The 25,609-nt window shown below is 45.6% G+C and overlaps 2 protein-coding genes and 6 non-coding genes across 14 annotated transcripts; 5 read left to right on the top strand and 3 right to left on the bottom strand.

Moving 5' to 3' along the window:
• Positions 1 to 289: 289 nt before the first annotated feature.
• KIF2C (kinesin family member 2C) lies at positions 290 to 20,193 on the bottom strand. Of its 7 annotated transcripts, none has more exons than XM_063407225.1 (22): positions 19,798 to 20,193; positions 17,219 to 17,313; positions 15,338 to 15,439; positions 15,076 to 15,124; positions 13,272 to 13,313; positions 12,305 to 12,424; positions 11,446 to 11,562; positions 10,942 to 11,042; positions 10,592 to 10,687; positions 9,616 to 9,670; positions 9,366 to 9,528; positions 8,993 to 9,083; positions 7,290 to 7,353; positions 6,276 to 6,367; positions 5,895 to 6,037; positions 4,295 to 4,499; positions 3,736 to 3,846; positions 3,159 to 3,226; positions 1,841 to 1,943; positions 1,647 to 1,763; positions 1,162 to 1,288; positions 290 to 989 (listed from the first exon to the last, which is right to left on the bottom strand). In XM_063407225.1, exons 1-22 carry the CDS (start codon positions 19,799 to 19,801, stop codon positions 913 to 915), a joined length of 2,142 nt encoding a protein of 713 aa, XP_063263295.1. In that variant the 5' UTR covers positions 19,802 to 20,193; the 3' UTR covers positions 290 to 912. The 7 variants fall into 7 exon arrangements, with proteins under 7 accessions (XP_063263295.1, XP_063263293.1, XP_063263294.1 ...); XM_063407223.1 differs by lacking the exon at positions 19,798 to 20,193 and adding an exon at positions 17,427 to 19,750; XM_063407224.1 differs by lacking the exons at positions 13,272 to 13,313; positions 19,798 to 20,193 and adding an exon at positions 17,427 to 19,749.
• LOC134555803 (U5 spliceosomal RNA) lies at positions 17,974 to 18,088 on the bottom strand. The gene has a single exon (XR_010081495.1). It is a non-coding gene; the product is annotated as a U5 spliceosomal RNA (small nuclear RNA).
• Positions 19,657 to 19,771, bottom strand: LOC134555820 (U5 spliceosomal RNA). The gene has a single exon (XR_010081512.1). It is a non-coding gene; the product is annotated as a U5 spliceosomal RNA (small nuclear RNA).
• RPS8 (ribosomal protein S8) lies at positions 20,193 to 25,172 on the top strand. The gene is made up of 6 exons (XM_063407230.1): positions 20,193 to 20,442; positions 21,283 to 21,389; positions 21,763 to 21,862; positions 23,232 to 23,407; positions 24,363 to 24,492; positions 25,010 to 25,172. The coding sequence occupies exons 1-6, from the start codon at positions 20,439 to 20,441 to the stop codon at positions 25,117 to 25,119; spliced, it is 627 nt and encodes a 208-aa protein (XP_063263300.1). The 5' UTR covers positions 20,193 to 20,438; the 3' UTR covers positions 25,120 to 25,172.
• LOC134555807 (small nucleolar RNA SNORD55/SNORD39) lies at positions 21,130 to 21,214 on the top strand. Its single transcript, XR_010081499.1, has one exon. It is a non-coding gene; the product is annotated as a small nucleolar RNA SNORD55/SNORD39 (small nucleolar RNA).
• Positions 21,571 to 21,674, top strand: LOC134555810 (small nucleolar RNA SNORD46). Its single transcript, XR_010081502.1, has one exon. It is a non-coding gene; the product is annotated as a small nucleolar RNA SNORD46 (small nucleolar RNA).
• Positions 23,660 to 23,732, top strand: LOC134555808 (small nucleolar RNA SNORD38). Its single transcript, XR_010081500.1, has one exon. It is a non-coding gene; the product is annotated as a small nucleolar RNA SNORD38 (small nucleolar RNA).
• LOC134555809 (small nucleolar RNA SNORD38) lies at positions 24,736 to 24,806 on the top strand. Its single transcript, XR_010081501.1, has one exon. It is a non-coding gene; the product is annotated as a small nucleolar RNA SNORD38 (small nucleolar RNA).
• Positions 25,173 to 25,609: the final 437 nt, after the last annotated feature.

Genomic DNA, 25,609 nt, shown 5'->3' with positions numbered 1-25,609 from the left:
GTGATCTGATGTTTGCATAGCTGCATCCGATGTTGCTGAACCTAGAGCTCACACAACTATTTTGTGCTTTTGAAGACAAATGCTGAACTGAATAAATAAGAAAGAGCAGATACCAGCACATGCCTTACAGCTGTTCCTCCCCTAACCTCCTTTTTCCCAGAGAAAGGGTCTTGCAGGGCAGTCTGGACCCAGGCTGCACACAAGGGCGTGAGAGCAGATAGCTACACCCAAGCCAGCTTCCCCCCTGTTAAGGGATCCCAGCAGCATCTCAAAATTAAGAGACAAAATGTATTTTGAGTGATTTTTATGTAAACATTACAAGTATAAACATTTTGAAAAGAAACTTAATCCAAGAAATCAGCCTCCCTGCCAACAACAAGCCAGTCTTTAGGAGCTGTTAAACTTTACCAAAATCTGCAAGAAATATTTTTTTTGTAGGACAGATAAGATAATGAGATTCAAGAACATTTATTTATTCAACTTCTTAAAATACTAGTTTTTACAATCACATAGTCCATTTTCTTTCTAGAAAAGCAAAACTTGCAACAGTTTTGCAATGTTTCAAGCACATCTGGAAAAGGTTATGTGTATACATAAACCTATACATGTGTATTCAGTTATCTTAGGGGAGACCATTGTCACTAGCAAAGGGCTAAATGCCAGATATCTCAGGCAGAGACTGCAGGGTCTCAGGCCACCTACCCAAGCCTTGCAGTGGATGCATTTTAGCACTTTGCTGAGTACCCTGATACAGGTCATGAAAAAAAAGACTGCTGTGTTCACTGCCCTCGGGCATGTGACCTGCAGACACCCTACCACATTTAAAACAGGAGTCATACAAACCACTGACGAACATGCAAGACAAGACAAGTGCATGCAAGATTGCTTGTGAACCAGGCTTTGCTGTAATGACTAAGGCCTCTGCCAGCGTATCTGCTTGCTGGCTTGCTCCTCCAGTTGCATGGCAGTCCCCAGGGCATCCAGTGTTTCTGTAAAGAAAGGTAAGAGCAACAGGGTGACTGATCTGGAAGCTGAACCCTCCAGCCCAGCTGTCACTCTCAGCAGACCTCAGAGCTATGGAGGACAGGTATGCTGGTGTAACTTTCAGGTCTTTGGAAAAGCATTAGTGACAGTGCTGGTCAGATACAGGCTCTAACATACCTCTGACACTGAGGAAATTTCTTGAGCTGTCCTCTATGAAGTACTTAGCCCTGCTCACAAAGGTCTCAAGATCATAGTCTGGTTTCTCTGTGATTCCCAGGAGGTAGTCAAGTTCAGTAGCCATTCTCTGTATTTACAAGGATAACAATGAAGATAAATGGACTTTCTGAAAATTCAATTCCGTTCTTCAAATCTGGCAATCTAATCAACATAGCTGAGCTTCTACAGACCAGGAGAGGCAGTGCTCATCAGCAAGCAGAGGTTGCTATTTGGAGGGGAAAGGGAACTGGCAAAAGCACTGGAATGCCCCAATTTAACCAGCTGGGACAGAAAAAACAGGAAAAAGTTGGCAGTGAGGAAAAAGTAACACCACTGGTACAGCATCTTAGCAGTGCTTGCTGCCTCCCCAGTAGCACTTGGCTACAAAGCAGGCTGCTACCAACACATAGAAGGTGCCCTGGGCTGGGTTTGCTGCATCCCCATACCTGTCTCAGTTCTCTGAGCTGTTCTACAACCTTCTCCTCCCGTTCACTAATTTGAGTCATAACTTCTCGATAGCTGAACATGTGGGGAGAGAGTTCTTCCTCCTCATCCTTGGAGAGCTGCAAGAAACATTCCAGGTAAGAACAGGAAATTGTTCCCAGCTTTGAGTTCTGTTTAGCGCACTGCACACACATACATTGAGTTGAAGACCTGAGCCTTCTGTACTGGTCTCAGTCTCCTCAGTCTCCATCTGATTCTGAGTTTCACCACCTCCATCATGAGGGCTGAGCTCTTTCACTCTGCAAGAAGAAGATTTGTCACTCAAATTCACCTTCCATCAGTTTCTTGGCTACAGCATCACAAAGTAGATACTGCAATCAGTGCTCAGCAAGAATCCATCAGTTTAACTTTAAAATTTGCAGTTACCATCCCCAGAACAGGCTTATGTGGGCAGAAACCCCCGAAGACTGTGGTAAGGAAAGCCAGGAGATGCTTGTGTTAAGGAAGCTTTCCTGTCTGTGCATCCAGGAGCCACTCTGGCAGTTACACTCACATCAGTTGAGCTGGAACTGAAATCCCTTCACAGCAGGTAGTACATACACCTTGTGCATAGTCCCTTAGGTCTCTGTGTGTGTGTGCATTTGTGTGGCTGTGCTACAGCAAATATACTATGAAGGTTGCTGTCCTAAATTCTTAAGTATGTTAAGTATTTGTAACTAAGTTAGGCCTGTAAGTGAACTACTGTCGTGCTTATAGTAAATTCAATAGACTCTTATGTTAAATTATTCAAATTAGACTATGGATTAAGTGCAGTTAAAATCTTTAGGCCTAAACCGTTGGTCAAGTCTGGGCTATGTTTGACAAGGGGTTCACAAACCCTTTGGGGCTCAAGGGGAAGGTCTCCCTTAGTTCTTTCCATCCTTACCCCTTTTTCCATTCCCCAGGCTTCCAGGTAGATAATTTTAAGTTGAGTTTAGTTTTAGATTGATTTTGGTCAGTTTTCTTCTCTGTGTGCTTTAACACCTAGTAAGTAGTAGAGCAAACTTTGCCAACAAACTTTGTCTTTCATTTAATTTTAAACCTGTTTTTGCTGCCACCTTTGCCAATGGTTCTTTGAGTGAGCTAAAACACTCATTTGTGACACATATTCTTAGCACACCCTTACAGATGGGTCACAAAGTACTACAAAAGGTAAATGGCATAGAGGTAACCATTCAGGACAGGGTAAACTCCCTACAAGAACCAGGGCAGTCTAAAGTCTACCATGAGACGAGATTCCTTTGAGGAAAGGAGACATTACTCATGGTTTTACATCATCTCTCTTATGTCTCACACAGAACACCCAGGTGATTTTATATGACAGCTCTAAGATACTTTGCTCCTTCCTAACAACCATCCTCCAGGTTGCCAATACAAACAATACAAAAGAACCTGAGATTCCAAAGGTCAAAGTAAAAACAGCTAAAACACCTTTTACAATAAGATTAGAATCCCCAGGTCTGAAAGGCCATTACCTGTCAGCGTATCTCAGTGTGTTTAAGGTGTACTCACACGAACTCATGCCTGGAGAAATCATTGCTATCTGCAAACACAAAAGAAACCTTAGTGACTCCTATCTGACTTTTGCTCATTAATGCTCCACAGATCTCACCACACAGCTGGGACATTTGAGGACCAAGGGCTGGAGCTGACACAGCCAAGTCCCTTTTTTTTTTATGGATTCTGTGGGACATGCCAGCATCCCTGTATCCAACTTTGCACTGTCTTTGTGTGCACCTGCTGTGCTTCACCATCCACAGAAAGCAAAGCCCTTTGAGAGCACACCAAGCTCTCTTGCAGATTCACTGTATTAAAAAGACTTCCACAGCCCTGTTTCTACTGGAGCTGGGCATAACTCACCAGTTTGTTATCTCGCTCACCATGGGCAAATTTCCATGAGAAAATGTTGGGGTTTGGGGGGTTTGTTTGTTTGTTTTCTTTTAACAAGATCTAAAGCTTTCCTCCTTAGAAACCCCCCTTGCTCTAGAGGAACGTGCAGCTATTTGGCTCAGTTATAGAACCTAAGCATTGTGTTTCAATGTGCATACTCACCATGCAGGTCCTTGAGTTTGCTCCTATGAAAGAGTCTCTCAGCACCTGCGTCAGCTTGCTCTCCCGAAAAGGGGTATGAGACTTGTTCTGCCCTAAAGCTCGGATGCACTCCTACAAAAGACAAGTCCCATGAATGCAGTATTGGCATCTCTCTTCAAACAGCTCTGCAAGCTATCAACCACAACTGCTGGTAAACCTAGCAGGCTAAAGAATGGTCACATGTGTTGCTTTAAGTTCTTCATAGTCTTTAAAATATACCCCAGGTATCTGTCACAGGACAGCAGGTGTAGCCATCATATGTAACAAAACCCCCTCCAAAAAAAGGTCAACTTGAATGAAGCTTGAAATAGCTATACCAGTGTCTGGCCTGACAAGACTGCACTACTTTCCTGGAAACATTCTAAATGGAAGTATACTCCATTTTTAGGTTGCTCATACACTAAACTAGTACTTCTTTGGTTGTTTTCTCCTTATACTGGAAAGAAACAGAACAGAAAACCCCAGAGTTGAACAGAATCCACATGTGGATTATCACTCTGCTCCAGGAGCTGTAGCTCACCTTCAAAGCCAGCAAGCTCTTATTGATTTCAGCACCTTCCATCCGTGTCTGCCGATCAGCACTAGATGTGTCTGCACCTCTTTCATTTCCTGCCAGATCCACCAAGGAAAATTTGCCAATCATTTGTCCTCTTCGGCGCAGTATGATTTGGAAGCAGGCATGTGACCGTGAAGAGCTGGCATTTGCAAAAGTATGCCCAGATGTCCTACAGCAAAGATGCAAACAAGCCTTAGAAATGTGTCACAGAAGACAACAGGTCCTCACAGCACTAGATAACACCTGCAGCCATTCAATTAACCTCCTAGGGTTTATCCCACACATTAATACTTTACGTTTGTGTGAATTATGGAATTTCTTCTGATATAAAAGCACAAAACCACTTGCGAAAAATATGAACCTGCATCCTGGATATAGAAATTTAAGGCTATTTAAGCTGCCTGGCTCAACTCAGCCAGCCTACATTGGAATGCCTTTCTGAGTGCTAAAGCCTCATGTGCACTTGAGCTCCAGCTCACCTTCAGCACACCACATGTCATTTTCCTAATGCATCTGCCATTATACAGTAAGCTCAGTCAAGCTCCCCACTAAACAGCATTAGCTGTGCTAGCACATTACGATCATGGTAAATCCCCTTCTCCAGCCAAGCTGGCTTGGCACTTCACCTCTGCTGTGCAGCTGCACCTGCCCTATCACTACAAGGCATAGAGTCACATCTTTTAATTTAAATCTCCCTGTGACCTTCACTATCATTTATTCTCTGGAATGCTGGCAGATTCCACTCTTATCCCTACTACTGAGGAAAAAGGAGGGAGTAGCCTGAAATGTAAAAACAGTTTAAGATTAAATTGCCAGCCAAAAAAGGATGCACAGGATGCTGAATAAGCTTTTAGGATGTGCATATTTACCCACACAGAGCAGTACAGAAGCCAAGGAGCTCTCATTTGCCTACAAACATTTCCACAGCAGCCACAACTTGACAGAAGCAGATAACACGTGGTAATACAGATTTTGGCTCCCAGTTAAAGATACCAGTATGATGGCAGAGCTGCCCCTACCACAGCTTTTCCTGCCAGGATGATGTGCCAAGCCTACAGCTGTCCCTTGGCACCTGCTTTCAAGGATTCTTTAGACAAGATTCCATAACAACATGCAGTATTTTTGTTGCCATTGGAATAGCTCATCTGGCCTGCAGTTAAGCCAAACCATTTTTGCAACTATGGTGCATACCAGCTGCTGTTCCTTGATCTTAGCAAGCCCACAGGGATTACTTGTATTCCTGTAAACTAGCTGATACTTCTAGAAAGCACCAGGGCAACTATCTCCTCATGTGAATGTTTTCTCTTATTGGAATTCCATGAGGATATATGAATGAGGAGCTCTGGACATTTCCTATGGAAGGCAGGCTGACCCCATCCCTTCTAGTCCTTTGTTGTGTAACCACTTCCTGGTATTCATGCAGAGGTGCTGCTCAGTGCCATTACTGACAACAACAACCTTCTGTTTAAATCTCAAAGCACCAGCTACAGGCATTATATATGGTTTTCTAAACATAGATATACAAGAGAACACGACTCCTCTTACAGGTTTTAAGTCACCAAACCTGCAGGCACTGCCAGTTGTGATCATTTTGATGACATCCTCAGCACAGTTAACTGGTCTTTCTTGGAGACCAACAACCTGGACCTGTTGCTTGCCATCCTCCAGGACTCGAAGCTTGGCCTTCTTATTCAAGAGGTCAAACACCTATATTTAGGCAAAAAGATTGAGGCAAATCTGAACAAGGACTCCTTTTAAGTATTTTTCCTGCCTTTATACAAAGCTATATAGAAACAGCATCTTTAACATAGACTTCAAATTCAATTCCAAACACACCAATAAAACAGAATACATAGAATATAGAAAGTATTAAGTTCAACACAGCTACTTATGAAATATTCAACCAAAGAAATCAGGTCAAGATATAAAAATAAAAAGGTCTTACTTTTCCATTGTATATTTCAAAGAAAGTCACATAGACTTCCAGATTCTGATTCCTGTACCTGGGCTGGTTTAGGAGGAGGAAGACATCTTGTGCTAGTAAGGAAAGACAGAAGTTTAGTTAACTGGTTTAAAATGTATTCTAGTTGCTACTTGATCTGCTTTCAAACACTGCACAGCTGTAAGGCAGTGTCTAGCACTGAGTGACATTCATCCAAACAAATGCTAACAATCAGTGCTGTGCTACCATCTGGAGAAGAGATTCAGCAGCATCCTTACCCAGGGACTGAAAACAGGGAAATACAGAAGTTTCAACTGCTAATGCCACCCACAGACAACAATCCTTACTCCTCTGAGAGCACACTGGAATCCTCTATTGTTTTGGATAGGCCTGAAAATGTCATGTGTCTGTGCTTCAAGTGGATCTTGCAGAAAGTCTAGAAAACATACATCCCTGAACATCTGCACTGCTGAGGTTTGGAGACAATATACTAGATTAGTTGACCCTATGGCTGGATCCAGTGCAGCTTTTCATTAGGCTCCAGACTTTGAAGCTGAGCTGAAAAGCAAAGACTCCTTCAGAGCCAGTCATAACTATTTTTCAGAGATCAGCCAATAGTTGTTCCTGGATCAGCTGCCTTGCTGCTGACTAGGCTCACACTGTGTCTTTCTAAAGGGAAGTTAAAAGTCAGGTTTCATGGTACTTTCCAGGCATTAAGCAAGGAGGGGCTTCTAAGAATCCATTTTCTGAAATCATTTTGGACATGCTAGGTTTTTTTTTTTATTTAAGGCTTATAAGACAAAACAGAATACATGCATCCTTTTGCATAATAAGTTTTATATCACAAATGGGTAGAGCTGTGTTGTGCTCAGATATGTCTGAGACAAAACCAAAGCAGAAGACAAATACTTTATGTATCTCCTACTGGACATGTTTAAAATAACCATACAGAACCAGATCTAGTTAAGAAAAACAAGCATTAATTTAATTTTTGTATCTCTAGAAGAATCAACTTACAGGCAAAAGCATAGATGCCCTTTGAGGCATTCTGGGTTCTCCCGGAAAAGTCTCCGCCCATCGTCTGTGAAGAGAAAAGGCCAGAGGTGCGGCATGGCACCAACACGTCAGCCTATCTGCTCCTAGTCCCACAAACAGGCTAGGAAGTTACCATGGAAAATCCCCAATGCCAGCAAGACTACTGGAACACAGTGCCAAATTAGTTTGCAGCTGCCTTGTTAGTCCAGAAAGAAGATCTGCCCTACACAAAGCAGTGCACCTGTCAGGCTCTGGGGTGCAGCGTCAAAGCAGTTGCTCCTCCAAGGAAACTGCTTTGACAGTGCAACCAAACAGCCTCTAGTCAGAAGAGACAAAGCTTCGTTTGTTAGGATCTAGCTTGAATAACATTTTTGCAGCTACTTGTAAACATTAACATGATATGAAAATAAAAATTTAGAGCAGACAATACCTTTAACTCCTTTGACCAAAGTATCTTTGATCATAACAAAATTTTCAGTTAGTGCTATCCTAGTGACTTGCTCTACCACTGTTATTTAAAACACAGCTCAACCTCATGACACATTCTCAATCTACCAGAGTTTAATGTGCAGTACTCCAGCCCCAAGGTACAGCTGTTGTCCCTGCACTAGTTCTGCCCTAGGACTGGGAAGGGAAAGTAACTTCACCTGTGATTTTAGTGCATCACAGCTGTATTCCTGTAATGATGCTCAGGTAAGCAGGTTTCTGTGCCCTTTCCAGTGCAAGGAAGGCAGTCTGTGCTCAAACTTCTATAAATCTCCAGCTTCTTGTCTGGATTACCAGAAAAGATCTACAGCTCACTACATAACACTAAAGACAGGAGGTGCTTGCCTCTAACACTGAACGACAGTAATGAGTGTCTGATTACTCAAAGCAGTGGGTTAGCCCAGTCCAGTGCAGATCACTGTGGACTGAAGTAAACGCTTCTTGTGGAACAGGACAGCACATCTGACTCCACTATCGTGCTGTGAGGATTCTTCCCCATAGTTCCCAGAAGAAGAAAGTTAAAGGCAACACAGCTGTTGAAAATTTAGAGCAAGCTTTCTCTTTTGAGACAAAACAATTTGCACAACTCCTGAAGCTGCTACTGTTAGACTGGAAGGAGTGGTTAGAAAGCAAACACGCCAACTCACCCACTTCACAATACCAGATCACCTAAATATTTATGTGCATCAAGAGGCTTATTCTTATATAATTGCTGAATTCTTTGAAATGCCTCCAAGCTCAAAGCACAGGACAGACAGTAGGCTTTGTCTCAGATGTAGGCTAATAGCCCCACTTTACAGACAGGAGTTAAACAGCAACAGGCATTTGAGGCAAGAAATAGCCATGACTAAAACTGATATATCAGGACATCCTAAATCTTTGAAAAGTCAACTTTTCTTTTTTGTCAAAGACAAAAACCTTTTTCTATTTCTTATTTCTATTTCTTTCTCTTTTTTTCTAAAAAAGATTTTTCCTAAATCTTTTGAAAATCCAGTACTATTTTCCTCATAACTCCCAAGGAAACCCACTAGTACATAAAGCTACAGAAAATGAGTTAACATCTTACAAAGTATTAGCTTTAAGACAATAAAACCAAGACCCAAACTTCTTACATGATCCTACTCATGCTCAAACATCAGGGAGCTTTGAAATACTTTATATCAAAGCTAGAAAATTTGAGACCTTGGAGAAAAACTTACATGTGTCTTGCCACTGCCTGTCTGGCCATATGCAAAGCATGTTGCCTTCCCACCCTCAAAGATGGTCTCTACAAGAGGTCTAGCAGTGAATCTGAATATTCAAAAGATAAAAAATAGTTAAGGCAAATATTTCATACACTGCTTCACCATCATCAGTTTTAACAATAAAAGAAACTGAAAAAACCTAAATCCTTAGGCAATCAGCAAGTCTATGCTAAAAATAAGCCCTAGACTTTTCAGTCCTTCAGCTTCCTCCAAAAAGGATTCTAATACTTAATTCAAGTAACAGTTTCTTTAAGCTTAGATGCCATCTAGCCATAGCTCCATGCTTTTATCTGAAAGTAATTTCCAGTGAGCAGCAAGCATTCATTACCTGTATACCATTTCATTTGAAGAAGCTTCATCAAATGAAAAGTCAAATCTAAATGTTTGGGTTTCAAGGTATTTTGTTAGGTCCACTTTCTGCTTTGGCTCATGCACCATCAGGACACACTTGCTTGGAACAGTAACCACATCACATTCCTTTTTTAGAAGTTCTGTTGGCAGAGAAGAGACCCTCAGTTTTAATGAAAATGAACAAAGTCAAACTGTTCAAGACAGAGCTGTTTGGTCAATACACTCACCCTGCCTATTGAGAGGGCGCTTTCTCACACAGACACAAATCCTGTGCTCTTCTATCTAAAAGAAAAGTAAGAAAACAAGTAATTATTTCTCAGTTACACTCACTCTTTACTACAGAGAGATCCGATGCTCCCTCACATCCATTTTTCTCTACGCTGATCAGCTGCTTCTGAGCCGACCCATTCATGCAGGGATGTCAGTCTTAAAGTGCATTCAGTGCAAAACCAACACTACAACTAACTTACCTTTGTGCAGCATTCACCAGCATGTAAGGTGGAAATGCTGTCCAGCAAAATTTATGATATCAATACTGCAGCTATGGTCAAATAATTAATGAGAAATTAATATTTTCATTTACCCCAGAGGTTTTTGGTGACCTAGAGTTCTTTACTATTGTAGCAGGCTGAGCTATTTGTGCAGCACAGCTACACATCAGATGAGTTTGGCAGTGCATATGCCATTTTGTGAGACAGAATGCAAAGGTAACAAGCTCTGCTCCTGTCACACAGTGATATGCACACCAGGCTTTTTAATGGCTGAGGGTACTGACCAAGCCAGGGTTCTCTCATTTTTAACCTCTACTTTTGCTCCTCCACTTTTTGACCTATTGAAAACTGTTTAACATATTACTTACTTATACTAACATGTTCTGTAATAGGTCAACAGACCATTTTTAATTATACCCAGTCCTACAACAATGGCTGTGCCACTTAAAATCTGATGGTCACACATCATTACATGATAATTGTTGAACCACAGGCTCTTCATAGTGACACACACAAAGTAAAACAAGACAGCTTAGCCTTAAATAGGGAAGGCAAGTGACCTCACAGATAGCACCAACTGCCTCAAGTTCACAATATGCTCAGAGAATTTCCAAGGTGCAATGATGCACCAACAGCTTGACACCAACATTTTCAGTAAAAAATAGAGAAATCTGTCTACAGACTGCAGTTAGTAGCCTCGGTATTTACTTACTGGATCACTTATAGATATTGGCTGGCAGTTTAAAGTTGCTCTGAATTCCTTGATCATACGTGCAAACTCCCAGTTTGGACAGGTGCTGTCAAACTCCTGCATGGAGAAACCATGGATGTGAATGTAATTGATCTGGTACAGCAAAAAAGGCCCCAGAGCCTATTAAACAAGCAGCTGTATGCAATTCAAAGCATTTTACAAGATTCACAACTTTCTGAAACCAGAATCAATCCACCCTTATGTAAAGCTTTCTAAGAACAAGGCCTGTCTAAAATATGTTTTGATATCAACTACTGTACTGCAGTGTCCTATAGCATTTCCCCTTACAAGTGTATTGTAGAGTACTCCACCTGTGCTCGTTTTAGCCTGATTTCACTCATTTGAGCTTTCTTTTCTTCTCTCTTGTTTCTCATTTTCTCCATCTCTTTCACAATGTTAGATCTTCTTCGAACTAGATAAAATGAAAACAGTTCCTTGGATTAAAATTTCATACTAGATTAAGCATAGGACAAATACTTCCACTTTTCCAGGTTGCTGACAGACTAGCTCATAGAGGAAACAATCATCTTCAGAAGGATGGCCGTGAATTTTGCAGCACTTCCTTCCCAAACCAGATCTAACTATCACAGAAATTGCCTCAAAAGTCACACTATCACCCTAAAGCAAAGGCAGCATTTCTGAGGCAATACCACTATAACAGAATTATATATCTGTAATAAAAAATGATCAAGATATTGTATCTTGCTGCCAAAGTCACCTTTCCAAAGCTTTAGTCTGTGAGTACACAAAGCAGCAATCACATAGTGATTCCCTGCTGACTGATGAGTCAGTGTTTATCCACTGCTCCTTGGTACCTGGGCTCTCTGAAGAGCTCGTTCTAGCAGCAGGCAGATGATTTTCTGTATTTCCATTTACACTTGACAGTGAGGCTTCTGGAACACAACCCAGCCTGCTAGCCCTGGTTTGGCCAGCTGCAAAAAGAAGCCAGACCAAAACCAATAATTAGATTGCAAAGATCAAGAATAATTTTGTAATTTGTAAAGCCTCAGACTACAGGCATTTCTCAACTCTTACAGGAGGAGAGACAACCATCTAAAACCTGTGGTAAATATGCAAGTAAACTTTTAAATCCTTTGCCAATCACCAACTTTGATGCAATGCTGCAAATCAAGGCCATATCAGCTAGACAAGAATTTAGCATCAAGCCTCTTATTTCAGTGTTTTTGTAGAACTTAGTATGTGAGACATGCCCTCAGCTATTCATAGGGTAGCCTAGTAGAATAAATAACTACAATTTTGTAGTGCAAGGAGGCTCAAGTTCTTGTTTTACACAACCAGTATAGATAAAACTACTACCGGTATAGTTACAGGGTGTGTTGTCAGCAGTGTTAAGGCACTTCTCTTCCCACTCTAGGCCCATAAAAACCATTTTATGCCATTAAGCAGATACCACATCCACTCAACTTGTCCAGCCACAGCTCTCTGGCTAAGAAAGTACATCATTATGCACAACATTGTTTCCAAAGTCCTTTGGAAAATACTTCAGGTAGGAGCCCTGGATATTTGCATAGGGGCAGACCTCTAGGTCACTCATTTTATCTATGAAAGAGTTCAGGTTACTCTCCCACTGGGATTTGCAGTTTGAATAACTAAATGCACACAAAGTGAAAATTGTTGCACATTAAGAACTCACTGGGATGTTTCTCCACTCACCAGGAAGTGAGGAATATTTTGCGGTTTGCAAAGAAGCGCAGGGATCCACTGTCATCTCATCTTCCTGGAGGCTGCACTGGGATTCTGCGATAGCAGAGATCCTGGAACGGCCACGCACAGCTTCGGAAACAGGAACCCAGGGACACTTGTCATTAATCAATTGCTCATAAAGTACAGAGCAGTGGAGAACAAGGTGTGGTTAAAAGGATCTTTCCCATTAGCAGACTGCAGGACAAAGCAGTGCATGTGGGTGAAAAGTGATCAATAAACCCACCACTACAGAAAAGCAAACAGTTCATTCCAGATTTGCAATTCCAGTGAATTTCTTTCAGATTCCACTAAGGATTCACATAAGGATACGACAGTTTCAGCACCTTAACACTTAATACCTAGGAAGGAGGATGTTTCAAGTCAGAGAACCACTAAATCCTCTGAAGCTTCACACTTGCAGGGCTGTATGAATTAACTCTTTGATGGTGGCAAGGGTACCTACGGCAGCCTGGCAGCCAGCCACGGGCAGCACTGTGCCCACCCACACACAGGCTGTGTGTGGTGCACAGTAGGCTGGAAGCTCCATGGCACTACATTCAGCTAAAAGACCCTGTATAACCACAACAGCAAATCTTTGAAAAAGGTCCCTTTGTAGGCAGTCTCCATTTTCACATGCCAAGCTATTTCTTTCACTGAGATCAATTCCTTTACAAAGCTTCCTAGGGGAAGGATTGGAATGTTTACCTCAATAGATTTGTTTTAAAAAAAGCAAATCTGATATGAAAAAGAAAGTGTGACATACTTGCTAAAACTCCCTTCACCTCTCATCACCAGCAATTATTAGAATTTATCCAGAATGAATCACTATTATTTCAAAGGACACCAGATCTGTTGCAGACCAAGGATTCATTCCAATGCTGAATCAAATTCCTTAGAACCATACCCAAAAAATTCATTGCTCCTGTTAACTCTTTACCTTGAATCTTCTGCTCATGTGCAGAGACATTAGATGTGACTGCTGCAATTTTAGAAACAAAAAGCATCAGTTTCATGATACTCAGAAAGGGCATTTTATTCCACTTTCTCTTATCCCACATGCCCAGAACTGATCTCATCTCACACTCAGCAGCATTGTTTCTATAAATGCTGGTGCCTCTGGACAGGCAGATTAACTGGAGGATTCACTCCATGTAAATGGGTTTGATTCAAGTGATTCTCATATGAGAATATTCAGCATCCTCAAAAATTCCTATTGATTTGTGGGGCTGAGGCAATATCCATTTCTTCATAATCTATTTCTTAATTCTGAAAGCACTGCTTCTGCTTCACTCCTTTAGTGAATAAGATGGAGACAGACACCAGCTGATCTTCTTTAATTTGTTTAGTCTAAGAACAAGTCTGAAGCCAGTGTTAGCTTTCTAATTGGTGCAGTGCAGAGTTTGCAACAGGACAGATACTCTGACACTCTTGGGCTTTATAACAACAGAATTTATTTAATTAATATTGAAAACACTGCTGCTCTTAAGCTCTGAGCAGGTCTTTAGGGACAAGACTGTGCCAGTAGGACAGGCAACAGACATTTTAAATATGCAATTAGATTCCATACTTCAGGAGAGCTGTGACCTCTGCAAGGACATCTTTCCATCAACCAGTGACTGGATTAACCCACCTTGTGTTTTCCAGCTGGCTATCCAGTTCTATTAATGGAATATATATATTGTCTATATATAGACAGTCATGACTTTACCACATTATTTTGCTTGTCAGTTCACAAAATTTATGGAGTTCTCTGAATCTGAGAAAGATCAGGATACTCTAGTACAGAACAAATTCTTATACATTAGGATTCTTGGACAACTCCTGCCTCTCTAATGCCAGAGAATTTGTGCTGTTGCCTTCAGGGACCAGCCTCCCTGCCTTGCACTGCGTGCAACAGAAGAGGCCAGACAAGCCCAAGTGTTTTGTTTACAGCTCAGCTGAATGGAGAAGCACAAGTTTTGGCTAACTATGCACTTTAAAAGAATCATTAAATTAATAATCATTCAACCTCAGCATCATACAGTGTATTACAAATGGACCAGTAATGCTGCCACTTGCAATTCAAAAAAGCCTAAAGAGTCAGCTAAAAAAAGGCTAAGAGAAGATAGAAAATAGGCATTTTCTAACTCCTGACACCTCAGGAAGAACAATTTCTTAGCAATTCCACACTGACATCTCTATCTACTACTTCTGGCTTTACTCAACACATTGTACTGACATGCAATCAGGGAGCTGGGCACATCAGCTGGAACTCTGCCTGCCTGCTCTGAAACATCTCCAAATATAAAGCTCTACTTATTATCTAGGGAGGCTGCTTGATGAGGAGACACATTTGTCACCACTATTTCTTTCTTGTCCTTTCCACTTTCATTCTGACACTTTTAATCTTAATGATTGTCACTTAACATCTGTTGTTTGTGGCATTTGCAAAGCCCCATACAGAACTTTAAAAGTCACTACAACAGCAACTGCCTAGTGACATTTAAAGCAGGGAGTAACTACAGCAATACTGCAGAAGAGGAGAACACGTCAAGAAACCCCAGCTCACAGGAACAGGACAGCAGCCAGCTAGGAGAGTTCCTGCCCTCAGGAGTCCAAAACATTGGTATGAGACAGTATCCTCTTTGTTAGCACTGCCTGAATGAGCAGCCTTATCATGCACTAAAGTACAATATTAAACAATGGAAGACCAGCACAGTTCCACAGAAGTATAGCAGAAGAAAAAAAAAACGTTTTCTCACCTTCCCGTGGAGCAGGAATTTTTGAAAGGGTTGTTCTACGCTTCTGTTTCTGAGAAAGACAAGGAATGCTGTAAGCAATCAGAGTAAGCAGCAAACACCTAATCAAGATAACATTGATACAACAAGAATTTCTGACCAAAGCCTAACTATGAGACAGACTAGACAAGTTAGAGATCTCAAACTTTAAGACTGAGAGTATTATCTATAATAAGACCTATGCGTCAGTACCTTAGAAGAAAATAAACTACTTTAAGGCACTTACCTGTAAAGTTACATTGTCTTGCAAAGGAACATTCTCTTTCACATCAGCAGGAGGTAGTTCTAATAATTCAGGATTTATTGCAACCACATCATTAATATCAACCTGCAAGAACAAAGGCAGGACTTTACATAGTAGAATACACTGCTGCTACCACTTAGGGATTGGTTTTTTTTCTAATCTGGACTTTCAGGGAAGGCAAACAAACTTGACCCACTGCCTGCCAAATGTTATGTTAAAATTGCTTGGAAGAGCTAAACAGTAGTTCCTATTCCATTTGAACAATCTGGTACATCTAAATACATCAGACAAAATGTGCCAGTTAAGCCATTTACCCTCATCTGCCAAACACCACACAGCTCTGCAGGTGCCATAGAGCACTTCTGAAGAGAAGGGCAAAGCCCATTTGGCATTCCCTGCTCTAATCTCCCACTGCTAATCTTAGTAAATCTCAGCAGCTCAGTGACTTCTGTGCTAGGAGAGCATTAAGTGTTTACTGTGTGATTGTGCTTACCGAAGTACACGTCAAAGAGCTGCTTAGACTCTGGGAAATGAAGGATTCAGCATTTAATCCATAACGTGATTCACCTGCCTCTTCACTTGCTACTGCAAATGATTCCCCCCAGGGCTAGCTATCACTTCTGACTGATGCCCATGTGAAATCATAATCCTGCCTTCACCTCATCATGGGGTACCCTGGCAAAGGCAGGGGGAGGGCAGGCTTGAGAACAAATACCACAACTCAGTCTCTGTTCTCTTTTTCAAAACTATCCCTGCTAAAGAGATTAAAAGCACCTGTACACAAAATTCCAGCATCTTACAATTGGAATTCACCTACCAAGGCAACACAAGCACCACCAGGAAGTTCTTGAGTTCTCAATTAACTTTGGAATTACTTAAATCAGAGTCCATGAAAACAGAAGGCAAGTACATTAACCTCTCTAAAATGTGAAAATATTACTTTCTAGCGTAAGAGAAGTAATCTATGAAGTATAATTCATATGGAATTGGTTAGCAGCTAACTGGAAAGTGAATTAGCTCAGAAACAAGTATGTGGACAATACAAGTGTATGTAAGCACATGCATAGCATATATACAGAAGCACATAAGAAAACTGCTGGATTTTGAAGTACCTTTCTAAAGATTTAGCATCTTAACACATAGATTCACTTTAGCCAAGAATTATATTTGAGTCTGTCTAATTTTTATATTTGAATGCAGCAGGCACATGCACAGAGTAAGATTTGGTTTCAAACAACCAGCCAATGTCAATTTTTAGGATTTTCACTAAAATCCCGAGTCTGCACATTTCTAGACACCAGAAGGACAAGTACATTTGCTGAGTGTCAGCTTTAAGTGTCAGGATTTCAGCCACATCACCTTCAAAGGCCTTCAAATCTCCCATCTCAAACTCTATTTATTTCATATTGGTGCGGAGATTCAGGAAATCAACTCCAGTCCTGTTAACATGGCACCTTATTAGTAACAGATTTTAAGGAAAGCCTGAAGGCCATCGTATAAGATATGGAAAGCCAACAAACAGCCCACAGAGCTAGAAAACTGGAATCTTGGAACATTCAGCATCAGTCAACAGTGCGAGAGGCCCAACACCTCCTTGATCCCTCTGAAAGGCGAAGGGCACAGCTTTGGCGCTGCAACTCTCACACCTTACTTTAGAGCATCTAGAGCATCACTTTCGTTACGTATAAAGCTAGGAGAGCACAGAGCGAGCTCCAGCAGCGCAGACAAGCGCTGCCCACCCAGCGGGGCAGAAGAGCTGGGCCACTCCCGACGGGCCTCGGGCTTCCCAGGGCTCACCCCGCCGGGGCCCGAGGGCGGTGGAGCCCCCGGGGAAGGAAGGGGCCGCCAGCAGCCGCCACTCACCTCCTTGCCTTTGGTGGTACCACCCTCAGACCACTCCACGGTCACGCAGGAGTGCTCCAAGTTCACTACCTTCACCGTTGCCTTATGGATGAGGCCTGGAAAAAGCCGGCGTTGAGCCCAAACCTGGCCGCCGCACGCCGCCCGGACTCCCGCGGGCGGCGGCGGCGGCGGCCTGGACCCTGCAGACTCCCCATTCCCCACTCCTCACCATTGCTCCTCTGGATGTTAATAACGGCACCGGGATGGACGTTGCGGTAGAGGCGGGAGTCCATGGCGCGGACACAGGGACAGGAACCGCGTCCCGCCCCAGCAGCGAAACACCCCCCCGGCAACCGCCGCCGGTTTAAACCCCGCGCGCCGGCGTGCCGCGGGGGCTGCCGGGAGCCCCGCGGGACTACATCTCCCGGCAGGCCAGGCGGCGGGACCTGCGCAGTCTGTCGGGAGGTACGGTCCTAGGGGCGGGCAGGGCTGCGGCTCCCGGGGAGGAGAGGCCGGGGCAATCGGCCCTGCTGTGTGGGTGCGGCTTGGGGCGGGCGGAGGGCCTGCTCCTGGGTAGGGCCGCGGGATGCTCCAGCCGCGGTCAGGTGGGACACTTTTGGGGCCGATAGCATGCGGAGGTGTGACTGTACAGCCCGCAGGCGTTAGACCGAGGGAATTACCGTCGTCATTCTCGGACGATGTTAGGTATACTTAGACCTGACTTGGTTTCTAGTAAGATAATTAAGTTTTGTCTGTTTTTCAACCACTTTAGGGATAGCTCTACCGAAGTAGAGCCTCAAAAAATTTCTCGACACTCGTACTTGTTCCTCTCCACGGAAATCTTTAGTAAAAGGCGAAAGATTTATGCGATCTGAAGAGAAACCAGAGTATACCTTTACTGCTCCTACCCAACGTACCCGCTGTCTGCTGCCCCCCGCACAAGTCAGGGCGACACTCGCCCCGCCGCTCCCAGCCCCGTGTTCCCGGCCAGCCCCGGGAGCGCACACCGCGGACAGCCCCGCAGCCCGGGCGGGGCAGCAGCCGCGGCGCTGGACAGAGCGGGAACGGACACCGGCAGCGCCGGACACCGGCGGCGCCGCGGGGCACTGTGGGTATGCAAATCAGGCGGCGGGGCGGGGCGGACTCAGCCTGAGCAGGGCTCGCGGTGCGCGCCGTGCTTTAACCGCCCCCGCGGGATGGGGACAAGCGAGAAACTCGTGGCTTGAGATTAAGGAGTTCAACAATTAAAGCAAAACAGTGTTAAATTAAAAGTTGTAAGGAAAATAAAATAGCATCACAGAGTGGTCTGGGCTGGAAGGGACCTTAAAGATCATCTCGTTCTCATCCCTGTGCCCTGAATAGACACACCTCCTACTAGACCAGATTGCTCAAAGCCCTATCCAACCTGGTCTGAATCACTTGCAGGGTTAGGCCAGCCACAACTTCCCTGGGCAACCTGTTCTAGTGCCTCGCTACCTTCACAGTAAAGAATTCCTTTCTAAAGCTCTCCTCTTTTAATTTTAAAACGTTCTCTCTTGCCCTGTCACTATATGCTTTTGTAAGAAGTCACTCTCTGTTTTTTTCATAGGCTGCCTGGAAGTATTGGAAGGCCTCAATAAGATCTCTCCGAAGCCTGTTCTTTTCCTTTTCTCAACAACCCCAGCTGTCTTAGCCTGTCTTCACAGGAGAGAGGCTCCAGCCCTCTGATCATCTTCATAGCCTCCTCTGGACTTGCTCCAACATATCCACATTTTTCCCATATTAAGGACCAGAGAGCTGGATTCAGCAGAAAAAGGGCAGAACTGCCTCATCTGACCTGCTGCCCAGGATGCATTTGGCTTTCTGGGCTGCAACTGCTCACTTTTGGTTCATGTCCAGCTTTTCACCCATAAGAACCCCCACTGCCTTCTCAGCAGGGCTGCTCTAAGTGAGTTTTCCAGTCTGTGTTCTCCAGTTCTTCTCGTGTCTGGGACTGTCCACACCCAAAGGCATCATAGGGCACTTGGATTTGTTGAATTTCATGAGGTTCTTGTGGGCCCAAGTTTGTTCATGTCCCCCTACATGGTACCCTGTCCTTCAGGTGTGTCACACACACCACTCACCTTGCAAACTGGCTGCGGGTGCACTCCCTCCCACTGTCTGTGTCACTGATAAAGATTTTAAAAGCTCCAGCCCGTCTCAAGACACAGCCCTGAGGCACAGCGTGGCGTTTGTCACTTGTCTCTACTTCGACACACGTCAATATCCACAGCGCCCTGGCCGCACCCACCCAGCTAATTCCTATAACCCGCCCGTGAAATCTGGACACGAATGATCGTGAAGGACCCACTTACCACTTACACCACGGTCTACATGACCTCACCGATTACATTAGAGTCACTATTGTCACTATATGTGCACATGGCTGATTGTTTCCTAAAGTACTTATTATTGTTTCTGTTTTTGACCATAAGAGGGATAGCTCCACCGAAGTGGAGCCTCAAAAAATTTCTCGACACTCGTGCCTGTTCCTCTCCACGGAAATCTTTAGTAAAAGGCGAAAGATTTATACGATCTGAAGAGAAACCAGAGTATGCTTCACTGCCGCCCTCGGCACGTACCCATCAATGGCTGTCCCTCTCGAGGACACAGCGAGACCGGGTGCCCGCAGCTCCGGCCCTCCGGTGCCCCGTCCCGCTGCCGCGGCCCCGCGCAGAGCCCGGCCGTGCTCCGGACCTGCGGTCTCGGGCGGTGCCGGCCCGAACTGCAGCGGTTCTGCGGCACCGCCGCGCGGTGCACCCTGGGTATGCAAGTAATCTGAATACTAATGAGGGTATGCAAATTAACCCAGCGCTACACACCGGGCATGCAAATGACTCAGAATACTAATGTACATATGCTAATGACGCTATCACAAGCCGCGGCCTGTGAGCGCGAGGGTGTTGCGCTCGCTCAGCCCCGCCGCGGGACGCCGGGCCCTGGGCCCTGCCTGGAGGCGTTCGCGCGGTGACCCGCGGGACAGAACGGACGGGCCTACGGCAGACAGATCCCTGGCAATGCCCGCTCCGCGCCGGGCCCGCGGGCAGAGCCGGTCCCGCACGCCGCCGCCATTGTCCGCCGGCTCCCCCCGCCGCCGCCGCGTCTCCAGGCAACGGCGTGCGCCTGGCTCTGGCGGCGCGGTGACGTCACCGCATCGCGAGAGCTCACCCCGCCAAGCCGCCCCGCGAGCTTCCGCCCCGCCTCTTTGCGCCGGTGCCGCGCCATGGGTGAGTGGAGGAGCCCCGGGCCTGCCGACATCCGCCGCCATCCGCCCGCGGCGCCACCGCATCCCCCCCGGTGTCCCACCGGGTGGCAAGCGGGGGATGCCCCCGGCCTTCTGCGTCCGCCATCGGGGGCGGCTGCGGTATTGCCGAGCCGCTAGCGGAGGGAGGGTGAGCGGGCCCAACATGGCGGCTGCTGGATGATGGGGGTCGGCGGCCTCGTCTCGCCGTGCTTTGATTTCCTGCAGATCCCTAGCGCCGGGATCGCTCCCGGTGTCTGCTGCAGATGAGCAGATGAGGGTGAGGTGGAACAGCGTTCAGTGGACCCAGCAGGAGGGGTGCAGGGGGGCGTTGTGGAACACTGAGTTAATTGGCAGCTTGTGCCCGTGCGGGAGCTGGCGCGTTCTGCAGAGATGGTCCCCGCGGGGGGGCCAGCAGGCTGAGTTGATTTGGGGTGTCTCTCGTAGGGGCTCAGCGGACAGGTGGGATGGGGGTCCCTTCCTCTGCCACATCCTGCCAGTAGCGTAGGATGATTGCTGTAGCGTGCCTGTCAGACCGGCATCGGGCGCTTCCCAGAGAGTGCCCAGCACGCCAGGTACGTTGGGAGGCAGCTTCCCAAAGAGGACACGGAAGGCGGGGGAGGTCTGTCTGCTTTGTACAGCTCCGATGGAAGGGACGCGTTCGGGGCAGATCTGAGTATCAATGATGAAGCTTCTCTAACTGCTGCATTCGGCTGAGTGCACTGTGCGGATACCAACCTTGGAGAGCTGAGGACTCAGAACCGCGCCCTGCTGCTGCAGCCGGGTGGGCTCGTGGCACCCTCTGACCACACTGCTCTCCATTCAGGTATCTCCAGGGACAACTGGCACAAGCGTCGCAAGACTGGGGGCAAGAGGAAGCCCTACCATAAGAAGAGGAAGTATGAGTTGGGACGACCTCCCGCCAACACTAAGGTGAGTGATTGGTGAGGTTGGTCAGAATTGTGTTTGCAAACTCGAGTTGCTGCTCTTGTGCTATTAGAGATTAAAATACTTGCTGGTTTTGTGGGGTTGAGTAGCTAACGCTGCCTCTCTAAAAGGTGGTATTTGCCCCTCTGCCGATGGAAAGCAGCGATACACTTCTGCAGTAAAAGGCAATTGGAGTGATGAAGCTTTCACCTTAGGTAGATGCAACAGACCGTTCTGGTCATTCAGTGTATCTGCCGATGCTGGGGTTTGTCATAGTTACACTGACCACATTGCCTTCGAGGTGGGGACTGTGCTGGGCTCCTGTTAGGGCCATGCAGCATTCCAGCACCAACAGCCTGGTGTTTGTTTCTGACTGCAGATTGGCGCACGCCGGATTCATACTGTGAGGGTTCGGGGCGGAAATAAGAAGTACCGAGCCCTTCGGTTGGACGTTGGCAACTTCTCCTGGGGGTCAGAATGTGAGTATGTGGTGAGCCTTGGCATGGAAGGGAGAACTGCGCTGGTCTGTGGTACTGCTCCAGAGTAGAAGGATGCAAGCATGGATTTGTGGGCTTGGATTGAACTTCCTGGAGCTGACAGCTGAAGCAGCATGCATGGTGATGATGAACTTTGACCTTATGTGGCCTTAGGGGACTGGGATTTCCACTAAGTTCACAGTGATAGGAGTGTCATAGTTACACTGAGTGACATGCTTGCCTTAACTTTTTGTGAGGGAAGGGGGGCTAAAGAGAGGCTGAAATCTTACATATGGGTAGTTCTTCATAAATGCAAGTTTTGTTCATCAGTGAATATGGTTACTAAAAGTTAAGTGATGGTGTGCAGCAGAGAAAGGTACTGAGGATGCTTGTGAGAAAGCCTGACCCTAAGACAGTGTTACATTAGCATGTGCAATTTCATATTTCTGCTTTGCCAGGCAGACAGAAGTGGGCAGTCCAGAAGTAAGAGGGGGATTCTGTCATGTTTCCCCTGAGCAAAGTGGATTTTCTTTGCTTTACAAACTGACAGCAATATCACTTGAGCCTGGGCTCAGTGAGTGTTGCTGAGTAGGATGGTAAAGCAGCAGTAAGGAAGGTGGTGAGTTAGTGGCCTGCAGAGTGTGAGGGGACAAGACATGCCTTCAGTTATCTCAGAGCATTGTCTGTGCAGTGGAAACTGCCATTACAGTCGGTATTGCACACGTGAAGAGGCTGAGTGTACCTTGCAACAAGGACGAGGCACAAGAGTGAAGGGAGAAAACCCACCTTGTGCATGATCTTTGTGTATGTGGAGGGCTGTTTCAGGGCAGGTTGCTAAACAGTCAAATCTTGTAGCTAAGACTGCATGCTTCAGGTGGGTTTTGGAGGGGTGAAAGCACCAGCTTCCCTTCTCAATTTATTCATAAACCCTCATTCTACAGAAGTGGTTTCTGGAATGTGTTGCAGGGCAGTCCTGCTCACTATGGCTTAATTCAGTAATTCTACCAAGTGCATACAGTACTGAGCCCTGTGCACAGTCTTAGTTGGCATCTGCTGAGCATGCAGCCTGGAAATTCATTTTTTAGGATTAATTAGATACTTTGGAGATGAGTTCCTGCAAGGCCACTGATCTTGGTTTTTCATGTAGGAGGGATTTAATTTCCATGTGTAGATTTCTGTCCTAACAACAGAAAGTTTGACTGATGAACAATAGATGCATCTTTTAGTTAAATTTAATTCAGTTCCAAGCAGGCTGGAGGGTATGGATGGGGTGTTGAGTGCAGTTATTTAAAGAGTATGTGTGAGATGCTATGAGCTGTATACTCAGCTGTCTGATCCCTGTGGGTCTGAACTCCTGCTCTTCTTTTGAAAGGCTGCACTCGCAAGACCAGAATTATTGATGTTGTGTACAACGCTTCCAACAACGAGCTGGTGCGGACAAAGACCCTGGTGAAGAACTGCATCGTGCTCATCGACAGCACCCCGTACCGGCAGTGGTACGAGGCCCACTACGCCCTGCCCCTGGGACGCAAGAAGGGCGCCAAGCTGGTACGCCTGGGCCTGTCCCTTGGCTCCTGGAGAGCAGAGTCTGCCCTGCCAGAGGCAGTTCCCATCCTGAACACACAGCGCCTGCCAGAATAGGGTTGGGTACCCAGCAGTGCTGGCATTGCTTATCCGAGTTGTGTTCCCATAGGTTCCCAGGATAAGTCTGGCTCTCCTAATGGAGTGCTCAGTAGCAGGAGCTCTCCCGGAAGCATTACAGCCATTTATGCACAAGGACCTGCCTGTCAAGATCTTTGTCTTCTAATGATGATACCTTTGTCCAGTTCTGCTACTGAAGGGAGAGCGATGACAATTTAGGATGCTGAGGAAGACTCTGTAGGTCAGGTTCTTGTGCTGGGCAGTGATTGCTTTAGTGAGAAGCTTGGGGATTGCTAATTAAACTTCAGCGTGTTTTTAAGTGTCTTGAAACTACACTGAGCCATTAATCTAAGAATCAAACCCCAGAGTGCTAGAAGGTATTTAAAACCCCACATGTAGCATTCAGATTAATTCTTGCATTTAAAGCAAAGCAGTTCTCGTTCAGCTGCTGTGTAGTGTAGTGCAGAAGCAGGGGGAGAGCTAATCTGCTTGGACTTGCACCACACCCAAATGCTTTCATTATTTCTGCAGAGGGAGAGAGTATTCACTGCTTTTTGTAGGAGGATTGATTCACCAGGGAAACCTTTGCAGTTTCACTGGCTTGAGAACAGCCTTCCCTAGGGCACTGTGCTCAGTTGTCAGCAGTGACTCTGGTTAGCAGTGCTGCATTTCTTGGTCTCAAAAGTGAAATGCAGCACCTGGTTCTGTGAGATCAAAGTATTTGTACCTCGGCCAGGTATAACTTTGAAAACAGTACAGTGCTGAGAATACAAGGGTCTCCTTCATGGTAGTGGAAAACACTTGTGTTAGTGGAAGGTGGCCATTTGTTAAACAGTTTTTTTGCTTTTTGTCTTGGGTTTAGACTCCTGAGGAGGAGGAAATACTGAACAAGAAGCGTTCAAAGAAGATCCAGAAAAAATACGATGAGCGAAAGAAGAATGCCAAGATTGCAAGTATTCTTGAGGAGCAGTTCCAGCAAGGAAAGCTACTTGGTGAGTCCTTGGCACTGTTAATGTAACTTGCTCTTTTATGTTCTCCAGAGATACCCTACTTGTGGCAGGATGGGGAAATCTGGCTAGCCAGGCTCCTGCAGTTTATTATTCCTATTGGGGCTTTGAGAAAGAAGTGGGGCTCAAGACTTGCAAAGTGAGCATGTGTGTGTCAGAAAAATGTGCTGCAGGCATCTGAGAGCTTTGATGCTTCAAGCTCTGGCAAACAGTTGAGCCTTCTGAAGTCTTCTAGTGATGAGACCTTTGTCCAGTTCTGCTGCTGAACCCGAGCGATGACAGGTTTGACTCTGAGGAGGACTTCGTTAGGGGCTGCAGCAGTGCTGCCTCAGCAGAGCACCTCAGGCAGGGGTGCTGCTGCAGGCACATGAACTGGGAACTCGGTTACTGCAGAGCTGCTCCTCCGTGCTGCTGCAGAGAGCCTGCGTGCAGTGTTTGTTCTGCGGTGTGTGCACTGGGGTGGGGAATTGCCAAACTTTAACTTGATGATTTCTCCTTGCAGCCTGCATTGCCTCCAGACCTGGACAGTGTGGCCGAGCCGATGGCTACGTGTTGGAAGGCAAGGAGTTGGAGTTCTACTTGAGGAAGATCAAGGCCAGAAAAGGCAAATGAATAAAAACTATTGTGCTAAGAGAACTAATAAACCCAAGAGTCTACTACCGTAACAGGTGGTGTGCTCATTTGTGTGTGCAGAATGGAGGGGGCTTCTGTAGCTCCACCTGCCTTGTAAAATGTGAAGGAAGATTGAATTCTAGGAATCCCTGAGCCCTTTAATGTCTTCACATGCAGCAACTTGATCCTGTATGTGCTCAAGCAAAACATCTCTGTGGGTTATAAGTGACTTACAGGGCCAAGTGTGAAAAAGAGTTGTCAGATTTGGCAGAACTGGAGAATGTCCAATATTAGAAACCTGTGAGCAGGAGGAAGATGCAAGTGTCTACCTTTATTAAGAGTTCAGGGTTCCTGGGAGCTCCTGATGTCTGTATTCCCACCCTGTTCCTGTGCTGTGTTAGGTCTGCATGTGCTGCAGTTGGGGTGTTGGAGAGATCAGTGGGCAAATGGGCTAAGTCTGGCTGAAAACTTGGCTATTACACCTTCAGCC

The sequence above is a fragment of the Prinia subflava genome, chromosome 10, assembly GCF_021018805.1.
Source record: "Prinia subflava isolate CZ2003 ecotype Zambia chromosome 10, Cam_Psub_1.2, whole genome shotgun sequence".
In the NCBI taxonomy this organism is placed as follows: domain Eukaryota; kingdom Metazoa; phylum Chordata; class Aves; order Passeriformes; family Cisticolidae; genus Prinia; species Prinia subflava.
This window is presented reverse-complemented; position numbering and strand designations above follow the sequence as displayed.

Coding starts and splice junctions, on each gene's coding strand:
- RPS8 (XM_063407230.1), top strand. Junction 21,390..21,762: donor GACCTCCCGCCAACACTAAG/GTGAGTGATTGG, acceptor TTCTGACTGCAG/ATTGGCGCACGCCGGATTCA. Junction 21,863..23,231: donor CTTCTCCTGGGGGTCAGAAT/GTGAGTATGTGG, acceptor TTCTTTTGAAAG/GCTGCACTCGCAAGACCAGA.
- KIF2C (XM_063407223.1), bottom strand. CDS start 17,490: ATGGACTCCCGCCTCTACCGCAACGTCCATCCCGGTGCCGTTATTAAC. Junction 17,314..17,426: donor TAACATCCAGAGGAGCAATG/GTGAGGAGTGGG, acceptor GGCTTTTTCCAG/GCCTCATCCATAAGGCAACG. Junction 4,500..5,894: donor ACAACTGGCAGTGCCTGCAG/GTTTGGTGACTT, acceptor TCTTTGCTGTAG/GACATCTGGGCATACTTTTG.